At 32.3% G+C, this 19272-nt stretch overlaps 1 protein-coding gene across 1 annotated transcript; it reads right to left on the reverse strand.

The window, feature by feature from the left end:
* Window positions 1-2651: 2651 nt before the first annotated feature.
* LOC143067856 (small ribosomal subunit protein uS10m-like) lies at window positions 2652-13333 on the reverse strand. Its single transcript, XM_076241440.1, has 7 exons — window positions 13243-13333; window positions 11301-11368; window positions 10248-10302; window positions 6270-6400; window positions 4555-4657; window positions 4163-4252; window positions 2652-2843 (listed from the first exon to the last, which is right to left on the reverse strand). Exons 1-7 carry the CDS (start codon window positions 13258-13260, stop codon window positions 2727-2729), a joined length of 582 nt encoding a protein of 193 aa, XP_076097555.1. The 5' UTR covers window positions 13261-13333; the 3' UTR covers window positions 2652-2726.
* Window positions 13334-19272: the final 5939 nt, after the last annotated feature.

Raw genomic sequence — 19272 nt, forward strand, 5'->3', positions numbered from 1 at the left:
GTTCATCATGTTGACTTACTTTAAAAAATCTTCTCCTTTGAAACTGCTGTATCAATTTCAGACAAACTTAGGCTAAATGAGTTTCAGAGTATCTAGTATAATTTTTATATTTTATTTCCTTGTATGTCAAGAAACATAGCTTCTATGGCTAAAATAGAACATAGGAGAAAATGATTTTTTTTTTTTGCTTTTGAAGAAAATAGGACGATTCAAAGAACATTTAAATAAATTGAAAAGCCAAAATAATCATTGATGAGAGATTTAACCAAAAAAATTAAGGTGAGCGATTCAGGCTCTTGAGAGCCTCTTGTTTCTTGTTCTTATTCTCATCTGGTCTGTTAAAACCATGCTACATTGTATCTCTTATAACCAATTTGTACCATCCATTAATCTGCTATTAGTTGTTTTATTTTATGTCTCTTTGTTGTCCTGAAGAGAATTATTGACTTATGAGCCAGTCTCATACGCTGTAGCTATCACATGGTAATTTGGAAATAAAATTTTGACAAAAATTACTCTGATAATTAATAGTGTCCTTGCTCAAACAGAACAGCAATAAAAAGATTAAATTTTCAGTGTTTACAGGGAAGGTAATGTTTTTACGCCCCCACCGTAGCAGAGGGGGCATTAAGTTTTACCCTTGTCCATCTATATGTACGTCCCAAAATTGGTTTCTGTTCTCCAACTTGAATTTGCCTCAACCAAATGTTATGAAACTAATACACAATGCTTATTACCACAAAACACAGATCAAATTTAAATTTTGGTGACTTCACTTCAACAATTCTAGCGTTATGCCCCTTTATAAATGGGAAAAAATGCAAAATTTTTATTTAGTTTCTGTTCTCTATAACGTAAGTTTCCTCATCCAAATGTTATGAATTTTATTCACAATGATTATTACCACAAAACACAGATCAAGTTGGATTTTGGTGGTGTCACTTTAATCATTATCGAGTTATGCCCCTTTATAAATTGAAATATTGCAAATTTTTAGTTTCCGTTCTTTAACTGAAGTTAGCCCAACCAAACATTATGAAACCTATACAAAATAATAATTTTATCACAAAACTCAGATCTAGTACAAATTTGGGTAGCATCACTTTTATCGTTCTTAAGTTATGTCCCTTATAATGTTGTATGCAAGCGGGAGCATCATCTGTGTCCATGGGAACAAATTTTCCATTTACTTACACTAGGTTTTCCACTGCATGTATTACATAAACAAAAAATTTACCAGACAGAAATGTATACCTAACAATCAGTACAACAAAAAATTGAACTATTGTGTCGTATCTGAGAAACATAGCCAGGACACTGATGTTCAGTGGCTGTCGTCTGTTTATGTGGTTCAAGAGTGTTTCTCGGTTTTTTTATAGATTAGACCTTTGGTTTTCCTGTTTGAATGATTTTACACTAGTAATTTTTGGGGCCCTTTATAGCTTACTGTTGCGTGTGAGCCTATGCTCCGTGTTGAAGACCCTACCTTGAACTATATTGGTTTTCTTTTATAAATTGTGACTTGGCATTCATACCACATCTTCCTATATCTACCAACCACAAAAACTGATGGTTGACCATGAAACATGAAAATGGGGCCAAGGTTGGAGGTCAGACATACACCCTTAAAATTTTCAATACACAGAATGTAGTTGAAATATTGCAGTACCTTAGAAAAAGAACAAAGCCTTAAAACAAAATGGTGACCAATAAACCATGAAAATGGGTTAAAGACAAATGAACCCTACCAGACATATGAAAATATCCATCTGTCTGATTGTCAAATAAAATATTTGCATCACTCAGAATGACTTCTTTCATATTTAGCATGAGCAGTTTTCCTACTTCTTTTTTCCATACTTTGAACTCTTAAATATCTTGAATAAAACACACTACTTAGGAATGATTGTACAGAATGATTCAATATTTGGTCAGCTTCTAGGCACTGATGACTTGTAACATGTAAGTGCTCAGAGTTCAGCTTTGACAAAACAAAAACATAATTTTGACCAATGAACAATGAAAATTAGATTAAGGTCAGACAGACACATACATGCCATCATTTCAACTACTTAACATAGTTTACCTATAGTCTGTGACACCGACTCTGAAATCTGCCAAACAAACATGTACACCATGCAATTATTCCAAACACCAAATATAGTTCACATATTGTTAACTTATCTGAGAAACAGACTTTACACAAAACTGAACCTGGAACAATGAACCATGAAAATGAGGTCAAGGTCATATGAACTGCCAAACAATCATGTTCAACCCAGCACATTTTAGCAAAGGTCCCAAGTCGGGAGCATCCAGCCTTTTTAAGTCTTGTATGATTTTTAATTTTAGTTTAATTATCTGTTTTGGAGTTTAGTATGACATATATTTCACTGAACTAGTACACAATTTTGTTTAGGGGTCAACTGAAGCCTGTCTCTGGGTACAAGATTTTCTCAATGTGTTGAAAACCAATTGGTGGCCTTCATCTGTTTTCTGCTCTTTGGTTGTGTTGTTACACATTCCCCATTTCCATTCTCAATTTTATGTACAATTTACAATCATTGCATATGCCAAATATAGCTGAACTACTGCTTAAAGTATCTGTGATACAGACTAGACCTTTGAAAATGATTAGATAAAAAATACAATAATATTAATATTTATTCCACAAAATTTTGATACAGAGGTACAAACATATTTCAAATAGAAACATACAATGTAATTTATATTTTTCCTTTCTTTAAATCTTGTCTTCTCTCTTCAAGCTCTACCACTTTGGCTCTCATTGCCAACATTTCTTCATCTGGTATGTAAAGATCGTCCTCTTCAACAAGATCAGGCTGAAAATAATGACCAAATTAAAGCCAGTTATACTAATGTAAAAATCTCTCAATTTTTATAAAATTCTTATGTATTTTATCCTGCAATCATCCAATCATTGTGAAGTAATAGATATAAAAATAAAAAAAAGGTCGGGTCATTTTCTATTACTTGTTTTACTCAAAAACCCTTTCTACAAAGTCTTCCAGCAGAGTGGGGCCTGCTTCATATGTGTACTTTGTGAGCCATATTAACCTCTGTGTAGGTCTTGTCTGTAATTAACAGTTTCCTTGTATCTACAAAGATTTCTGCAAAAACACAAACAAGGAAACAAAATGTTTTCCATAAATGGGCAATAACTCCTATATGGAGTCGACATTGATGGTTGACATATTATAGAAGTAATTGACATTTATGGAAAATAATGGTCTCTGCTTGTGTAACTGTTTTTGCTATAAGAATTATATTATAATCATTAGTTTGCCACTGGACATTAAACTGCTATCTTTCCTCATAATTTAGTTTCATTTGTTATACTTTTCAAGGTAATAGCCAAAATCACAAACAATTCTTAAGGATATTAACTCCTGTAAGGCGTCATCTCATAACTTTGGTTAAAATAGGATGAAAGTTTTTTAACATTTGGAACATTTCTATAAATTTAAACCTTGGTGGCCTTGGTACATTGGTTGACAACTGGGATAATCTGACAAATTTGGGCCTGCTGAGCTAAAACAAATCCAAAATATTTCAATCAAATTTTGTTTTAACTCCTAACTTGAAATTTATGCAAGAAAAAGCTGGCATACTACGACTTTGAGAAATCTATTTCTTTGTTCTCTTTCAATTTAAGTTCCATTGAAATGAGTAGTAGATTGACAAATTTATAGTTTTGACTAACACAAATTTGATCACCTGTCAGGTTAGATTTATCAACAAGGATGTTTTATGTCTAAACCTCACTGCAACACTAATCAAAAAACATTCTGGCTTTCAATATAAGTCATAGTGGCCAAAACTGACAAGTGTTCTATCATATAAGAGGTTTTAGCTAAAGTTTGTATGATATTAATTTTTAACTTACATAAAAATAGTAACATTTTTTAAATTATTTTAGAAGCTATTTATGTATCAGGTATAAATTAAATCTAATATTACTTATTCTATAATGGTCACATCCACATTGAACAGGAAGCACAAAAAAAGATAAGTTACTGGTCACTCTACTATATATATATATAGGGAAAACATGTAGACCCAAATATCAAAAGGACTGAATCTTGGTAATTGGCGATTTATATTCCAACACACATACTATAACACAAATGATAAAACTAACCTTTTTAATAGTAACTTCTATGCCAGGTGCTGCATTTAATTTCATGGCATCTATAAATATTGGCAATAATGTTGAAGGTACATTTTCTATCTGAAATACATTTAAAGACAGTCTTAAAACTATTTTATTGTAATGTTGTTGACAGCTAAATGATTTTATAATGGCTAAATAAATCTTCTCAACCTAAAAATGCAAACTTTATTCTGTATGTATGTAGATGTAGGAAGATGTGGTAGGAGTGCCAATGAGACAACTCTCTATCCAAGTCACAATTACAAAAGTATAGGAAGATGTGGTATGAGTGCCAATGAGACAACTCTCCATCCAAGTCACAATTATATATTTAGTTAAGGTCAATATGCAAATGACTTCTTATAATAATTAATGCTTACTTGTATGACTCTTTCATATTTAGTTAAATTATAAGTGTGTTCTACTTTTTCTGACTCAGGATAAAACAATTCTACTTTTGAAGCCTTTCCTGGTACTGGATAGCTACAAAAAAGAATGGCTAATAGTAAATGATGACAAGACATTGTAGATGATTTTTAAGATTATTTATTTAAATTTCAAATAATACTCATTCTACTGGGTAAATCACTCTACCTTATATCTAGAATTTTCCCAGTAATATTCCTTAAAGGAAATACAAGCCTCTCTAATAAGTTCAATTTTATGGACATCAAACCAAATTAATAGAGAAAAAATTTCTTCCAATGTTTTCTGCTTTTGTGTCTCCCAATATTTTGAATATATTCTGAAAAATATCTCTCAACTTGCATGAAAAATACATGTGTACATCATGTACATGGATATGAGTAAAGGTTTAGCAAATTCATATCAAGTATTTAAATTAACAAGAGTGCACGCGCTGAAATGTCTCGCCTTCTTTACTAATTATTGATATTATGTTGATAGACCTAAGTATAAAGCTTTATTAAAAACTGTCACATAAACTTAGCATTAACCAAGATAACTAAACAAAGACCAATGAACCATGAAAATGAGGTCAAGTTCAGATGAACCATGCCAGGTAGACATGTACAGCTAACAATGCTTCCATACAACAAATATAGTTGACCTATTACTTATAGTTTAAGAAAAATAGACCAAAACACAAAAACTTAAAACTGAGCAATGAACCGTGAAAATGAGGTTGAGGTCAAATAAAACCTGCGGGACTGACATATAGATCATAAAATATTTCCATACACCAAATATAGTTGACCTATGGCATATAGTATTAGATAAAAAGACCAAAACTCAAAAACTTAACTTTGACCACTCAACCATGAAAATGAGGTCAAGGTCAGATGACATCTGCCCGCTAGACATGTACATCTTACAATCATTCCATACAACAAATATAGTAGATCTATTGCATAAAGTATGAGAAAAACAGACCAAAACACAAAAACTTAACTATAACCACTGAACCATGAAAATGAGGTCAAGGTCAGATGACACCTGCCAGTTGGACATATACACCTTACAGTCCTTCCATACACCGAATATACTAGACCTATTGCTTATAGCAGGCTGCTTATAGTATCTGAGATATGGAACTTAACCTTGTTCACTGATCCATGAAATGAGGTCGAGGTCAAGTGAAAACAGTCTGACGGGCATGAGGACCTTGCAAGGTACGCACATACCAAATATAATTATCCTATTACTTATAATAAGAGAGAATTCAACATTACAAAAAATCTGAACTTTTTTTTCAAGTGGTCACTGAACCATGAAAATGAGGTCAAGGACATTTGACATGTGACTGACGGAAACTTCGTAACATGAGGCATCTATATACAAAGTATGAAGCATCCAGGTCTTCCACCCTCTAAAATATAAAGCTTTTAAAAAGTTACCTAACGCCGCCGCCGTAGCCGCCGCCGGATCACTATCCCTATGTCGAGCTTTCTGCAACAAAAGTTGCAGGCTCGACAAAAATGGTGGTCAAAACTAGGCCTCACTGTGACTTGGAGATGAAGAATGACAATAAAAAGGTTGATTCTTTTTTTCAGGTTATGTCAAGTGCCTGTAAGCATAGTAAGCATGTTTTGTGTTTTAAATGAATCGTCTCCCTTCATAACTATTACCTACTTACCTGTTAGTTTCTATACCTAATGTGTTTGCTAATTTATTAACATATGTTGTATAGCTTTCTAAAACAGGAAAATCATATCCTTTAATTTGTATATTTAGTTCATCATATTCTGGTATTTCTGGTGGTTGATTCTACAAAATAATCAAAATTAAACTAAGGTGGTACATAACAGTACAGGGAGATAACTCTGTAAAATCAGCTGAACATTTTAATCAAGTTCTATTGTTAAGAAAATATGAAGCTTCTCAATGATCAAAATTAGTGTTTGTCAAGTTGCCATTTATCCAACCAATTTTTTCTGATAAAGTGTCTGACTAAAGTTTTTTGAAATTTTGATATTTTTGTCAAAGGGTCAAAGTAATTTTATAAAAATTAAACAAGCCAAATTAATCTTAGTCCAGGTGTTTGGTTATCAAGGTACCAGGATTATAATTTAGTATGCCAGACTCGCGTTTCGTCTTCATAAGACTCATCAATGACGCTCATATCAAAATATTTATAAAGCCAAACAAGTACAAAGTTGAAGAGCATTGAGGATCCAAAATTCAATACCACCTTAAATAATCTATTGACACAGAGACATTTCTGAACTTAATTAATACAAAGCTTTATAATTTTGTGTAGTTTATTTTCTTTATGTATTTTTACTGAACCATGGTTACAGCACCTGCCTTTCTTTTATATTTTATAGAAATCTTCAAAGAATAATGTACAATATACCTTTCCTGACTTTTAAAATGTAAATTCAGAAATTATTGCAAGGTTTTATTAATGTGACTTCTTGAGTACGAATTGCAATAATAAGAAATCAAATAAATATATCTACATGAGGCTATTAATAAATATATCTACATGAGGCTATTAATAAATATATCTTCATGAGGCTATTTTTTTCTAAAATCACAATAGTCAAACTTGCCTTTTTGTTCAAATAATAAATGCAGCAATTAACTTCTGATATCAAAATACACATTTTTTCCTACATGTATATATCATATCTTTTTCATGAAGAATTTTAAACTTAAAACTGGTTTTGTTGAGATTTGAAAAAAAAAACAGCTTCTCTTATTGATATTTTCATTATTGCGTTTTTTTCTTCATAAAACATATAGAAAACTTTGAGAATGCAGAAGTTGACAATAACCATTGCGAAACCTTTGATACTAACTAAATGAATAATGGTTGTCTAAATTTAGTCTTAGATGCATGATTTTTTTATTAGTTGTTAGTAGCTTTGAACTAGATGTCAGTAACTGCAGGTACTCTAAGATCTGTACTTAGTGTCTTTTTGTTGTTGGGATATACAAGTACTCAGCCACGTCCACTTTGTGTAGTATTTGTATTTGTATACATCTGATGAGTTAAGCCTTTTTCAACTGATTTTAATAGTTCTTCTTATGTTGTACTGTTACACCACTGTCCCAGGTTAGGGGAGGGTTGGGATCCGGCTTACATGTTTAACCCCGCCACATTCGATATGTATGTGCCTGTCCCAATTTGTTTTTCGTTTTTTTTTGGTATATAAACTAGGCTGTTAGTTTTCTTGTTTGAATTGTTTTACATTGTCATTACAGGGTCTTTTATAGCTGACTATGCAATATGGGCTTTGCTCATTGTTGTAGGCCGTATGGTGACCTATAGTTGTTAATTTCTGTGTCATTTGGTCTCTTGTGAAGAGTTGTCTCATTGGCAATCATACCACATCTTCTTTTTTATAAATTGAAGTTTATAGTATTTAGTAGAGAAATCAGAAATATCCTCAAGTGACCAAATATGCATTGTAAGAAAAGAGAAATTAACATACTATCTTGTGCAATGCACAACAGTTAGTTTCTTTAATTAGATCACATGAAGATTTAGAATTATTTTATATATAAGCGTTGTAAACTGACTGCTCCTGTCATGCCTGTATTAGTTAGGAATTCTTGATAATACAGAAATAACCAGACCAGTTAAAAGCACTTAAGGCCAACTAAAATTAATTAGTAGATTTTCATCCAAAGTTTTGAAAAAAATGGGGCGGGTGGGAGGATTTTATTTTTTAATTTTTATTTAATATGAAACCTTCTTGTAACATGAACTTCATATATATATGCAAGTGTTATAATTAGCTTATACCATGTATATGTGTAAACATGTATAAAGTAAACAGTAAAATAATGGAGAAATTCTCTATTCAGTTGGACTCCTTTTTAAGCAATGGTTTGTAGTCCCCATAAAATAATACAAATGCAATGGTATGCAACACAAGTATTATGAATGAAATGAGAACTCAAACAGTGTTGGTAATAGTAGGGTGTCGCCTTTTAAGATTCTCAAGTTATGCAAGACTGAAGCAAATATAATTACACTGTAAAGCATGAAGTTGTTTAATAACTCTTTTAAGGGTATTTGTGGTGTTTTTAAACAAAAACAATAGCCATGGGTAAATCTAAGGGCTTTCTACAACACAATGTGTATGTTTGCCGACTTTTTGAACTCAATATACGGTCATAGATCTAACAAGTTCGTGCTTTTGTCAGTTTCTTTAATCCAGTTATGTTTTTTTTCTACCAATGTGTTCCACGATTCTTTCGCTATTGAAATCTTTCAGATATTGTCATCATTGAGCAGCAGAATTTGTGAACAATCGTTTTAAAGTACTCGAAACAAGAAATATGAAATGAAACAGGAAGTTCGAATAAAACGAAATTACTGACGGTTACCGGTAACGGAAATGAACAAAATCCGGAAATCGTAAATTTTTGAAAATAAAAAAAATCGGGGGGGGGGGGGGGACGATTTCAGAGAGGCGGGCGGGGATGAAAATCTATCAATTAATTTTAATTGGCCTAAGTATCATAGAATAAATTATATAAATAATTGATCAACTATGTAAAATCTTCAGAGAAAAAATTCGTAAGGGTTCCACGGAACCCAGTGTCTCGCCTACTTTTGCTGTTAATCGCAGACTCAACAAAAAAGAGGAAAACATCAATAAAAATTTCCCTCTCAATACTGTCTTTTGATTGAAAGAAGTTTCCAAGTTTGGTAAAAAATCCAGGATAGTTTATGAATCTAATAAATGTTTTATAAACTTTAACTGCAGACTGTATGTAATGTTAACTGGAAGAAAACTAAGTCCATTTCTAAGTAAATTACGGAAAAAGTGAATTTTTTTTTTTTTAAATTTACTTCTGAATAATATCTTATGATCAGAAACAAGCTTTTGTCTAAGTTTGGTAGAAATCCAGGATAGTTTAAGAAGATTATAAAAATTTTAAAAACTTAAACCACAGAGTAAATGTTTTGTTTCTGGCAAAAAAACTAAGTCCATTTATAAGTAAAATACGGAAAAGTGGAAATTTATTTTTACAAAATTTTCTTCTTGATACTATCTTATGATCATAAACAAGCTTCTGTCCAAGTTTGGTACAAATCAAGGATAGTTTATGAAAGTTATTAAAATTTTAAAAACTTTAACCACAGAGTGAATGTAATGTTTCCTCGCAGAAAAACGAAGTCCATTTATAAGTGAAATACGGAAGATGGAAATTTATTTTTACAAAATTTTCTTCTTGATACTATCTTATGATCATAAACAAGCTTCTGTCCAGGTTTGGTACAAATCAAGGATAGTTTATGAAAGTTATTAAAATTTTAAAAACTTTAACCACAGAGTGAATGTAATGTTTCCTCGCAGAAAAACTAAGTCCATTTATAAGTAAAATACGGAAAAAATGGAATTTTATTTTTACGAAATTTACTTCTGGATACTTTCTTATGATCATAAACAAGCTTCTGTCCAAGTTTGGTAGAAATTCAGTATAGTTTAAGAAAGTTATTAAAATTTCAAAAACTTTAACCACAGAGTGAATATTTGTGGACGCCGCCGCTGACGCCGCCGACGGAATGTAGGATCGCTTAGTCTCGCTTTTTCGACTAAAGTCTAAGGCTCGACAAAAACAAGTAAAGATAAAAAGATAATAGTATACATACTAAACCATCTGGTTCCCACTTCCCTGAGGATAAGGATGTGACTCTGTAGTTACATCTAAAAAGGAGGGAAAGCATACAAATATATGGACAATTACGTAACATTATAATAAGTAAGTCAATACTATTTTTGTTATCTATTCTAATATTTGACATGAAATGACAAAGAAATAAATTTCAAACAAGTATAACTGTATTGAAACTGTATACTGAAAGGAACTTGTACTGTTTATGTGGTCTCTATGTCTGTTTTTGACACAGTTCAAACATATGGTTTTTTTTTAAACATTTTACAATGTTCCACTTAGGGAGTCAATTAGTATAAAAAAACACGTATCTATTGACTATTGACCATGGGTGAGATCATGGTGAAAGTATTAGTTGTCATAACTGAACCTGAAGTGTTATATTACATTTAAATCAATAAAAATTACTATAAATAGTCACGATAGTTCTATACTTATGTGTCACAAATGCCTTATGCAGTTGTCTTGTGAAATGTTGAACATTTAGCACTCTTTTTTATAGTGAATACTTTTTTAACAAAAGGATTTAAACACAAACATTTCAAACTATTGGATTTGCTATATTGCAATGCATCATTCTAACATAAAAGCTACATTTGGTATTTACAGATTTCTTCATCTACAAAAAAATGAATACACAGAATTGTTCCTGCAGTCCAACTACTGTAAATTCACAAATTATTGCCATGTTTTTATTATTGTGAAAAATGTGACAGGGTTAAAGTTATGATCCAATAATTTAAACTCACATAGTGAATTTTTATATGAATTAAACAGGATTTTTCTCAATATCGCATTTTAGCCTTAAATGAAATAATCACAATAATAAATGCACACAATTATTTCTGAATTTACAATAATATATGGATACCTATTTCAAGCTAGTAGTGCAATGTTGTGTGTGTTTCACTCTACCATGTGTTGATATTAACCAATAATTATCAAATGTCAAAAATAGCTTTATCCTATATAGGTTATGCAATACATGTAAAATATGTTAATCTTAAACAATATACTTAGAACAACAAACCTTTGTAAAAATTTAGAACACTTTGGACAAACAGTGTGCCTTGATGTTTTCTGTAAAATGGAAAACACCTGCAATAAACAGGACAAAACAAATAAATAAATCATACAAACTGATCTTCATCCTTTTATTGAGTAAGTTACCAATAGTAAATTAGTAGAATTAGTCACTGCATTGAACAGTGACTGGCGGAAACCAGTGAAGTAATATGAACTTTCTTTAATCCTTCTGCATGTTCTGTAGAATGAAAAATATTTGATTTGAAGACACTACATTTAAGCTATGAAAATGACATGCTCTGTAATCCCAGGCTTTTTTATGTGCATAGTGTGTGGCAGTTATATTCATCAACATGAATAGGCACAAGCCTTGAGGCATTAAGATTTTTTAAAACATCCCATTCCATTTAAGGCGGTGTATTCCTACATTCAGAATAGACAGGCAAACAACCATTCAACATGTGTGTTACTTTCCATGTGACCATTATTAATCCTAGTCCCAAGTCAACCCTACTGATCAGTTTTAATAATAAGTGTGAGTTATTGTGAACGTAGAATGCAAAACATATTGTCTTTAATTAAGAAATTATTGAAAATATGTCTCAGATTTTTTGGAGGATCTTCTGAACTATTTATAGAACTTTTATGTTAATCATTTTTGTCAATCTAGCAGTCTTCCTCTGTGTGTATTTAAAATGCTCTGTTATAATTTTTATGTACAGTACATGATTTTCTGAAAACCTAGAAAGTATAAGCTGTGTTGCTTTTTGTTTGAAATTAACTATTAACATGATTAAAGCATTAGAAATTATGTTATGATTTTTGATTTTTACACTATGAAAAGTTTTATTATTTTAACTTTTCAACTCATGCATAGCCCATCAAAACACACGAAGGCACAGGGGAAATGGCAGCATGACTTTTTCACTTCCAATGGGTCGTTATTGCTGTTGATATACCTGCAGATTATCATTGTAGATAGAACATCAACTGAGTGAAGATAAGAATCGCTTGGTCATATGGTCAGATTCTGTTTATCTTCAAATTTGGCTAATATTTAACTTCATGTCTAGAAGTTCAAAATACAAACATAGTTGAATCAAAGAAGTTAAGACTTTTTCAATAGCGTCTACATTTATGGGTAAAATACCACCCTATGCTGATATCTTTAAGAACAGAAGTGACAGAGCTGCAATATGTAAGATCTGTATAAATGCTCATATACTGATCATTGAAAGAGGTAGACATCTAAACATTCCCAGAAATGAGAGATTACTGCTCTATATGTAACTCTGGTCAAATTGAAAATCAAAAAGAATTTTCTTTTACATTGTGAAAAACACATAACTAAAATTTGTTCTATCAAATTTCCATTTCTCACTATAAATTGTGTTTTCATGTTCATAGCGAAAAAATGTAATTATAAGAGTTTTGCATGCTTCTTTTTGTAATTTGTTGTAACGTTGTAAAAGCATTGACTATGCACACATTTTAAGAATAAAGCGCTTCCGCCCTTCATACAAAATGTACTTCGGTCAATGCTTTTACACCCAAATGAATTTACAAAAAGAAGCATTAATTTCTGAAACTGAATGTAATATTTTGCAGACATTGATCTGAATGGATCTGAGGAGTTTGGCATAAGGCCTTTTCAACTGACTTTTATAGTTTATTGTTATGTTGTATTTGCATAAATTGTCATGTTTAATGTGTTTGTATCTTGGAATACGCATTGTATCATATGTGCTTTGTCCAATAAAATATTTGAAATTTGAAATGTTGACTGTTGTGTTGACTGTTGTGTTGTTAGTGTTACACCACTGCCACTGGCAGAGCACTGACACTGACAGTCTCACTCTCAGTCAGGTTTGGGGAGAGTTGGACACCTGCGATGGATATTCTTTTGAACTTAAAATTTAATACAGATCGATAGTTTTAAAACTTACTCTTGCAAGAACACTCATAATTTGTTCTTGCCAAGATATTGTAATTTGTCAACAAAAGTACTATCGTTTCTGTGTCAGGAAAGACAACTCTTGAAAACACGAACATTACGAAAACGTCGTCTATGGTTCAAACAGATATCAGTTTGATATATAAAAAATTTAACCGTATGTTATATTTTGTTATTAAAATGCATAAACAGTAATACGAGCAAAAATAAAATGCGAAAACAATTAGCAAAAAGTAATATGCAAGTCGAAACCGGACCTGACACTTGTTCCGTGCAACTGTGTGTGAAGACTGATTTTTTGCCTTTTGAACATGAAACAATAGGAAATCCAACATTATAATTAACAGTACAGAATCACATAGACACACTTCAACAGTAGGACATATTTTCTTCTTTCTTTCTCATGTTTTTTTTGGTGTTTTTTACATGCACCGTTACTCATTGTGATCTGATCTGAGAATCAGTGAGACTACTATACATACTATACATCTACAAATGTACTAGTATCATGAGTATAGCACATATAGTTTTATTGTTTCAAGCAAATCAATGATGATTGTATCAGATTTTTTTTATTAATTACAGACCATGTATCATGGCACACTTTTACATGTTTTACAAGCAATATTATTGGTATCAGGGGCGGATTAAGGCGGGGATGTGGCGGGCGTGCGCCTCCTACAATTTGCAAAGCATGGGTTGTCCTCTGCATAACAAAGTATTTGTTGAGATGACGAAAATTAATGTCGTCGCAATCCATCCGTTTTAATATTTAAAGTTTAAGAGTAAGTTTAACATAATCAAGGTGATTACTAATCACCAAACCTTAAGTTTAACCCTCTTGCTGCCGACCGTTTTTCAAGGTTGCATTTCATATGCCGGAAAATACGACAGCTCAACGTCTGTGACGTAACATGCCAAACAACAACGTCATTCGATATATGACGTCACGACAAAATGACCACTACATTTGGGACCAATTGGAGAAAAACATAACCCTGTTTATTCTTCCGTATTTTAATTGAAAGAGATACAGCATTGATAAGAAGCTTGCATAAATTTATCCATGGACATATGTGTCCCTCCGGCACTGCCGGTTTGGACATATGTGTCCCTCCGGCAGCAAGAGGGTTAAGTTCTATAAATATAATATACTTCAAAGGAGGTGTAAAACGCGGTACAGCAGCATTTGATGACAAATATCATAGGATTTTAGCAGTCATGTAAAACAATTGTTACATTGTAGTTGTGTTTCCCACAAAGTAGGTGAAAGCTCGCGGTTGAGTTTGTTATTTCATCATGGCACTGCCAAGAAAACAGTCTTGGTTACATTTTTTTCTTAATGAAAGATAGAAATACTGGTTCAAGCGAAAGCTTAGTTTATTAATAAATTTGTATCATTCAATATCTCTGTGTCAATATGTCAGTCAGGGATACAACTTGTACAAGTTATTTTTATTTACTTGAAGAAGTAAACAAAAATGTACACGTCACATATAAGTAAATAAATAATGTTTGAATAATCTCCCCATAATTTTCTCAAAAATTTAATTGTATAAGTAAATTTTTCTTATAATCCCACAAAAGTCCTCAAGTTTTGAGATGTAAATTTACATGCCTTTAATGATTTTCCCCAGGTTTGCTCAATTTTTTTTATAAGAGTTCAATGTTTCATCTCATTAATTCAACTAAGAAACTGACTGCGCAAAGATCTTAAGTATTTGCTCAAGGCCTTCAAAAATTGCTCCTTGGGGGCTTGTAAATGAGCAGTGTTCTGAAGATAACAGACAAATGGGATTTACAAGTTACTTGCCGACAAGTTTTGTGAATTCTTTGTTGGGAAGATTAGTATAATTCGTGACAGCCTGTCAACAACAAACACCTCCTCAAGTGACAGTAATCCTATGAGAGCTGACATTAAATTTGAAGGTAATCAACTAACATCACTGTCATCAGCATCCAATGAAGAAATACGGAAAATAATTCTAGCGTCTCCAACAAAGTCATGTGAACTCGATCCATTACCAACCCAACTTCTAAAACAATGCTTGGACTACTTGTTACCAGCTATTACAAATATAGTCAACATATCGATATCGGAAATGTGTGTTCCAACGCCTTTTAAACAAGCGGTAGTGAGACCACTATTGAAAAAACCGAGTTTAGACAAAGAAGTGTTAAAAAACTATCAGCCGGTCTCAAATTTACCATTCATATCTAAGATAAATGAGAAAGTCGTTGCCACTCGTTTTGAGAATCACATCATGTCTTATTCTCTCTATGATCATGTTCAGTCAGCGTATCGTGCCTACCATTCTACGGAAACCGCTCTCTTGCGCGTCCATAATGATATTGTGTGCGCACTTGATAATAACTGTTGTGTCGTCTTGCTTATGCTTGACTTCTCTGCTGCATTTGACACTATCGACCATACAATACTTCTCAATCGGTTAGAGTTTTCATTTGGGATAACTGATGAGGCACTGTTGTGGTTGAAATCATATTTGACAGATAGAACTCAGCGTGTTTCTATCGGATCGGTACAATCGGATGATATCAGACTCGGCTTTGGTGTACCACAAGGCTCTGTGTTGGGACCAAAACTTTTCTGTATGTTTGCCAAACCAGTCGGAGAAATTTACAGGCGACATGGGATGTCTTACCATTCATACGCTGACGACACGCAAGTGTATCAAGTCATTAAACCTCTTGGAGACTGGTCGGACCTCTCCAATCGTCTTGAGAACTGTTTGTCGGATATCAGTGCATGGATGAGTATCAACATGCTTAAATTAAACCAAGACAAAACCGAATTAATTGTGTTTGCACCAAAACAACAACTAAAGCAACTATCCAGTTTCCAACTAACATTCGATGGAACTATATTGACTGATGCTTCTTGTGTGAAAAATCTTGGATTTTATTTTGACAAAACACTCAGCATGGAACAACAAGCTAGTGCAATAACAAAAGCATGTTTTCATCAGATACGAAATATTGGTCGCATTAGATCCCTGATTACAGATGAGGCATGTAAGACTCTAGTGTGCTCACTCGTTACATCACGACTAGATTATGGTAATGCGCTGTTATACGGAACAAATAGCTGTGTAATAACAAAACTACAGCGTGTGCAAAATACAGCAGCACGGCTAATAACGCGCAAGAGAAAATACAATTCAATAACACCTGTTCTCATTTCATTGCACTGGTTACCGGTTCATTTTCGTTGTCAGTACAAACTCCTGCTGTACATTTTTAAAGCAATTCATGGCAAGGCACCATCATACCTTCAGGAATTAGTTGAACATTACAAACCTGGTAGAGCCTTGCGATCGGAGAAAAGCATGCTGTTACGACTACCAAACGATGTTAGGACAAAACGCTATGGTGAACGACGGTTCGATATTGCCGCACCAACTCTTTGGAACAGCTTACCTTCATCCTTACGAAATGAACAATCTCTTGATGTTTTTAAAAAGGATCTTAAGACATATTTTTTCCGAAGTGCTTTCATTGATTTTTTGTAAATTTTGAAATTTATGAACAATTTGTTTTACCAGTTGATTGTATTGTGAACTTTTACTTAATAATTTTTAATACTTGAGTCACTGTGGTTTAATGATAATCATTATTTTAAATTTATACAGAGGAAATTTTAAATTTTTTCTTAACTCATTTTTATTTTTTGAAACTTTTTACTTTTCTTTCATTTTGATTAATTTTAAATTTTTGATATTTTTTTGTGTGGGTTGTACATTCTTTTATATTATTCTATTTAACCGACAATCAATGTTTTCATTTTACACGCCACTGCTCAGAAATTGTATTTATGTGATTGTATATTTTGCTTTTACCTTATGTATCTTATTTTTTGTTTATTCATGTTAAGCGCTTAGGGTAATTTTTCAAATTATATAATGCGCTATATAAATATTGTATAATAATAATAATAATTTTCATTGTCCATGAAATTACACTTAAATGATTAGTAAAGACATCTGCAAAGGGCAGATAATTTAAAATTCTATTAGAGCAAAGAAATCATAAGAATTCAATAAAAGAAGATAGGATGACTTTTTTACTTCAATCTACAAGTAAAAAAATCTGAATGTCTGAGGGAGATAACTCAGCCAATATTTTTTTCTACCTATGCACGTAGATAAAATTCACTTGTATAAGTATCCTACAAATTTGCTTATATAAGTATATTAATATTAATTCTTCAAGTAATTAAAAATAACTTGTACAAGTAGTACCCCTGAGTGTATGTTTCTCACTTGTAACCTATAAATTTTGCCAAGGCATGAGGTTGGTGCATCGATAACAGTTCTGGGTAGAAAATTTCAGTGATGGAATTTTTGGCTCTCCCTTGACAGTCACACCATTTGCAAGTATGATTTTGAGAAACGATGATAGTCCATCGGAAGGGGACGATAAATGGCTGACCTGCATTAAGAGAGAGCACTATCTCTTGCACGTAAAACCCTTACAGTAGATTTCGAAAAAGAGCAGGCTAGTATGCCACTGCAAGACAACACTCGCACCCGCAAAGTGGAAAGGAATTAATATTGATATAAGTTGTAATAACTTGTTTCCCAATCCACTTTAAATAAATCTGTTTAAACTAAACGGTCAAGACCCCAACCCCCCGAATATATTCGATTGACTAATAGTAATGCAACACCAGTAATCCAGCAACCATTGACATAAAATTCGCTTGATTTTATTTTATATAGAGGGTCAGCTTGTTTGCTTGATTATCTCTATTTTACTTGTGTTTAGTCCTGTTTTCTAGTAAATATATATATAGAAGTATTCTCAATGAATAGAAGCTCAAAACTTTATTGTTAATTATGGTGATTGTAGATTGTCAGGGGATGATTGAGGCAGTTATAGCTTGAAACTATTATTTTTCGCTAATTTAACCACAAAATACTTCTTGTCACGCTTTGCTTGGCAAGATATCTACATTGCACCAACTCTAGAAGAACATTACAATAATTTCGATAATTTCACCTCCCAAAATTTTTCGCCTCATTCCGCTTGGCAATATTTTAAATTTGCGCCCCCCCTAACCTAAAAACCTGGATCCGCCCCTGGGTATCTTCTTGACTGTGACAAGGATTTGTATAGCAAGACCAGGGATGATAGTATAGAAAGTCCCTGGTAAGACTTACTATACAAATCCTTGCTTGTGACAAAAGTTACTGAATGCAAGACATATGTATTGGTTTTGTAACCGTAAATTCAGTCCAGTTATAAATGTTTGTCTGCCAGACTTTTCTTCCTAGGTATCAAGTCTGTGACCACAATTTTACTTGGAATGTAATTCCCTGGATAAATTTTCCTGGGAAAATAAGTCCATTGCTAGTAAATGTTTGGCACTTATTTTCCTCTGCTAGGAAAGGTTTATATATTTGTATTCTCATGAGAAACCCTTTTAAAATTGTATTTATGAAGACATTCTTTAATATAAGCCAATATTAAAATCAAGAAAGGAACATTTTGTTATCATGTACATTATAAAAGTCCATGATATCAATTTTTCTAAGACAAAAGTCTTAATAAAACACCCACATTTTAATTAAATAATGAAATATTATTGCACAACTGTATAAACCATATCAAAACATAATAATATACTAGTAATATTTTCAAATATGAAGGCTGACAGGATCAGATAGAACTTTAATATGTAATTCTTTTTTGGTGCAAAAGCTAAGGCTTCAAATAATTAAAGCATTGAGCAAAAATGTTGAGAAAGGTTAACATTAGAAAAATGAATCACAATTATATTCTTCAATCAAGAGACCAATTAAAAAATTTCTTTACCTGAATGCAATTTTGATCATGCATGCATATGTTCATGATGAGTAAAGGAGACATGAGGGTACACCTCAATGACACAATATTATAAACATGATAAACCCACCAACAAAATAAATACAAGACATCCAAAGGTACAAAACATCCTCTAATATACATAGTAGAACATATTTCTTCATCATGTACATGTATA

This window comes from Mytilus galloprovincialis, chromosome 3 (assembly GCF_965363235.1).
Source record: "Mytilus galloprovincialis chromosome 3, xbMytGall1.hap1.1, whole genome shotgun sequence".
Taxonomy (NCBI): Eukaryota; Metazoa; Mollusca; class Bivalvia; order Mytilida; family Mytilidae; genus Mytilus; species Mytilus galloprovincialis.

What these genes read in the sequence shown, in the direction of transcription:
- LOC143067856 (XM_076241440.1), bottom strand. An exon ending in AATATGAAAGAGTCATACAA is followed by an intron (nt 4,253 to 4,554) that starts GTAAGCATTAAT and finishes AATGTATTTCAG; the next exon opens with ATAGAAAATGTACCTTCAAC. An exon ending in TAGAAGTTACTATTAAAAAG is followed by an intron (nt 2,844 to 4,162) that starts GTTAGTTTTATC and finishes CATTATTTTCAG; the next exon opens with CCTGATCTTGTTGAAGAGGA.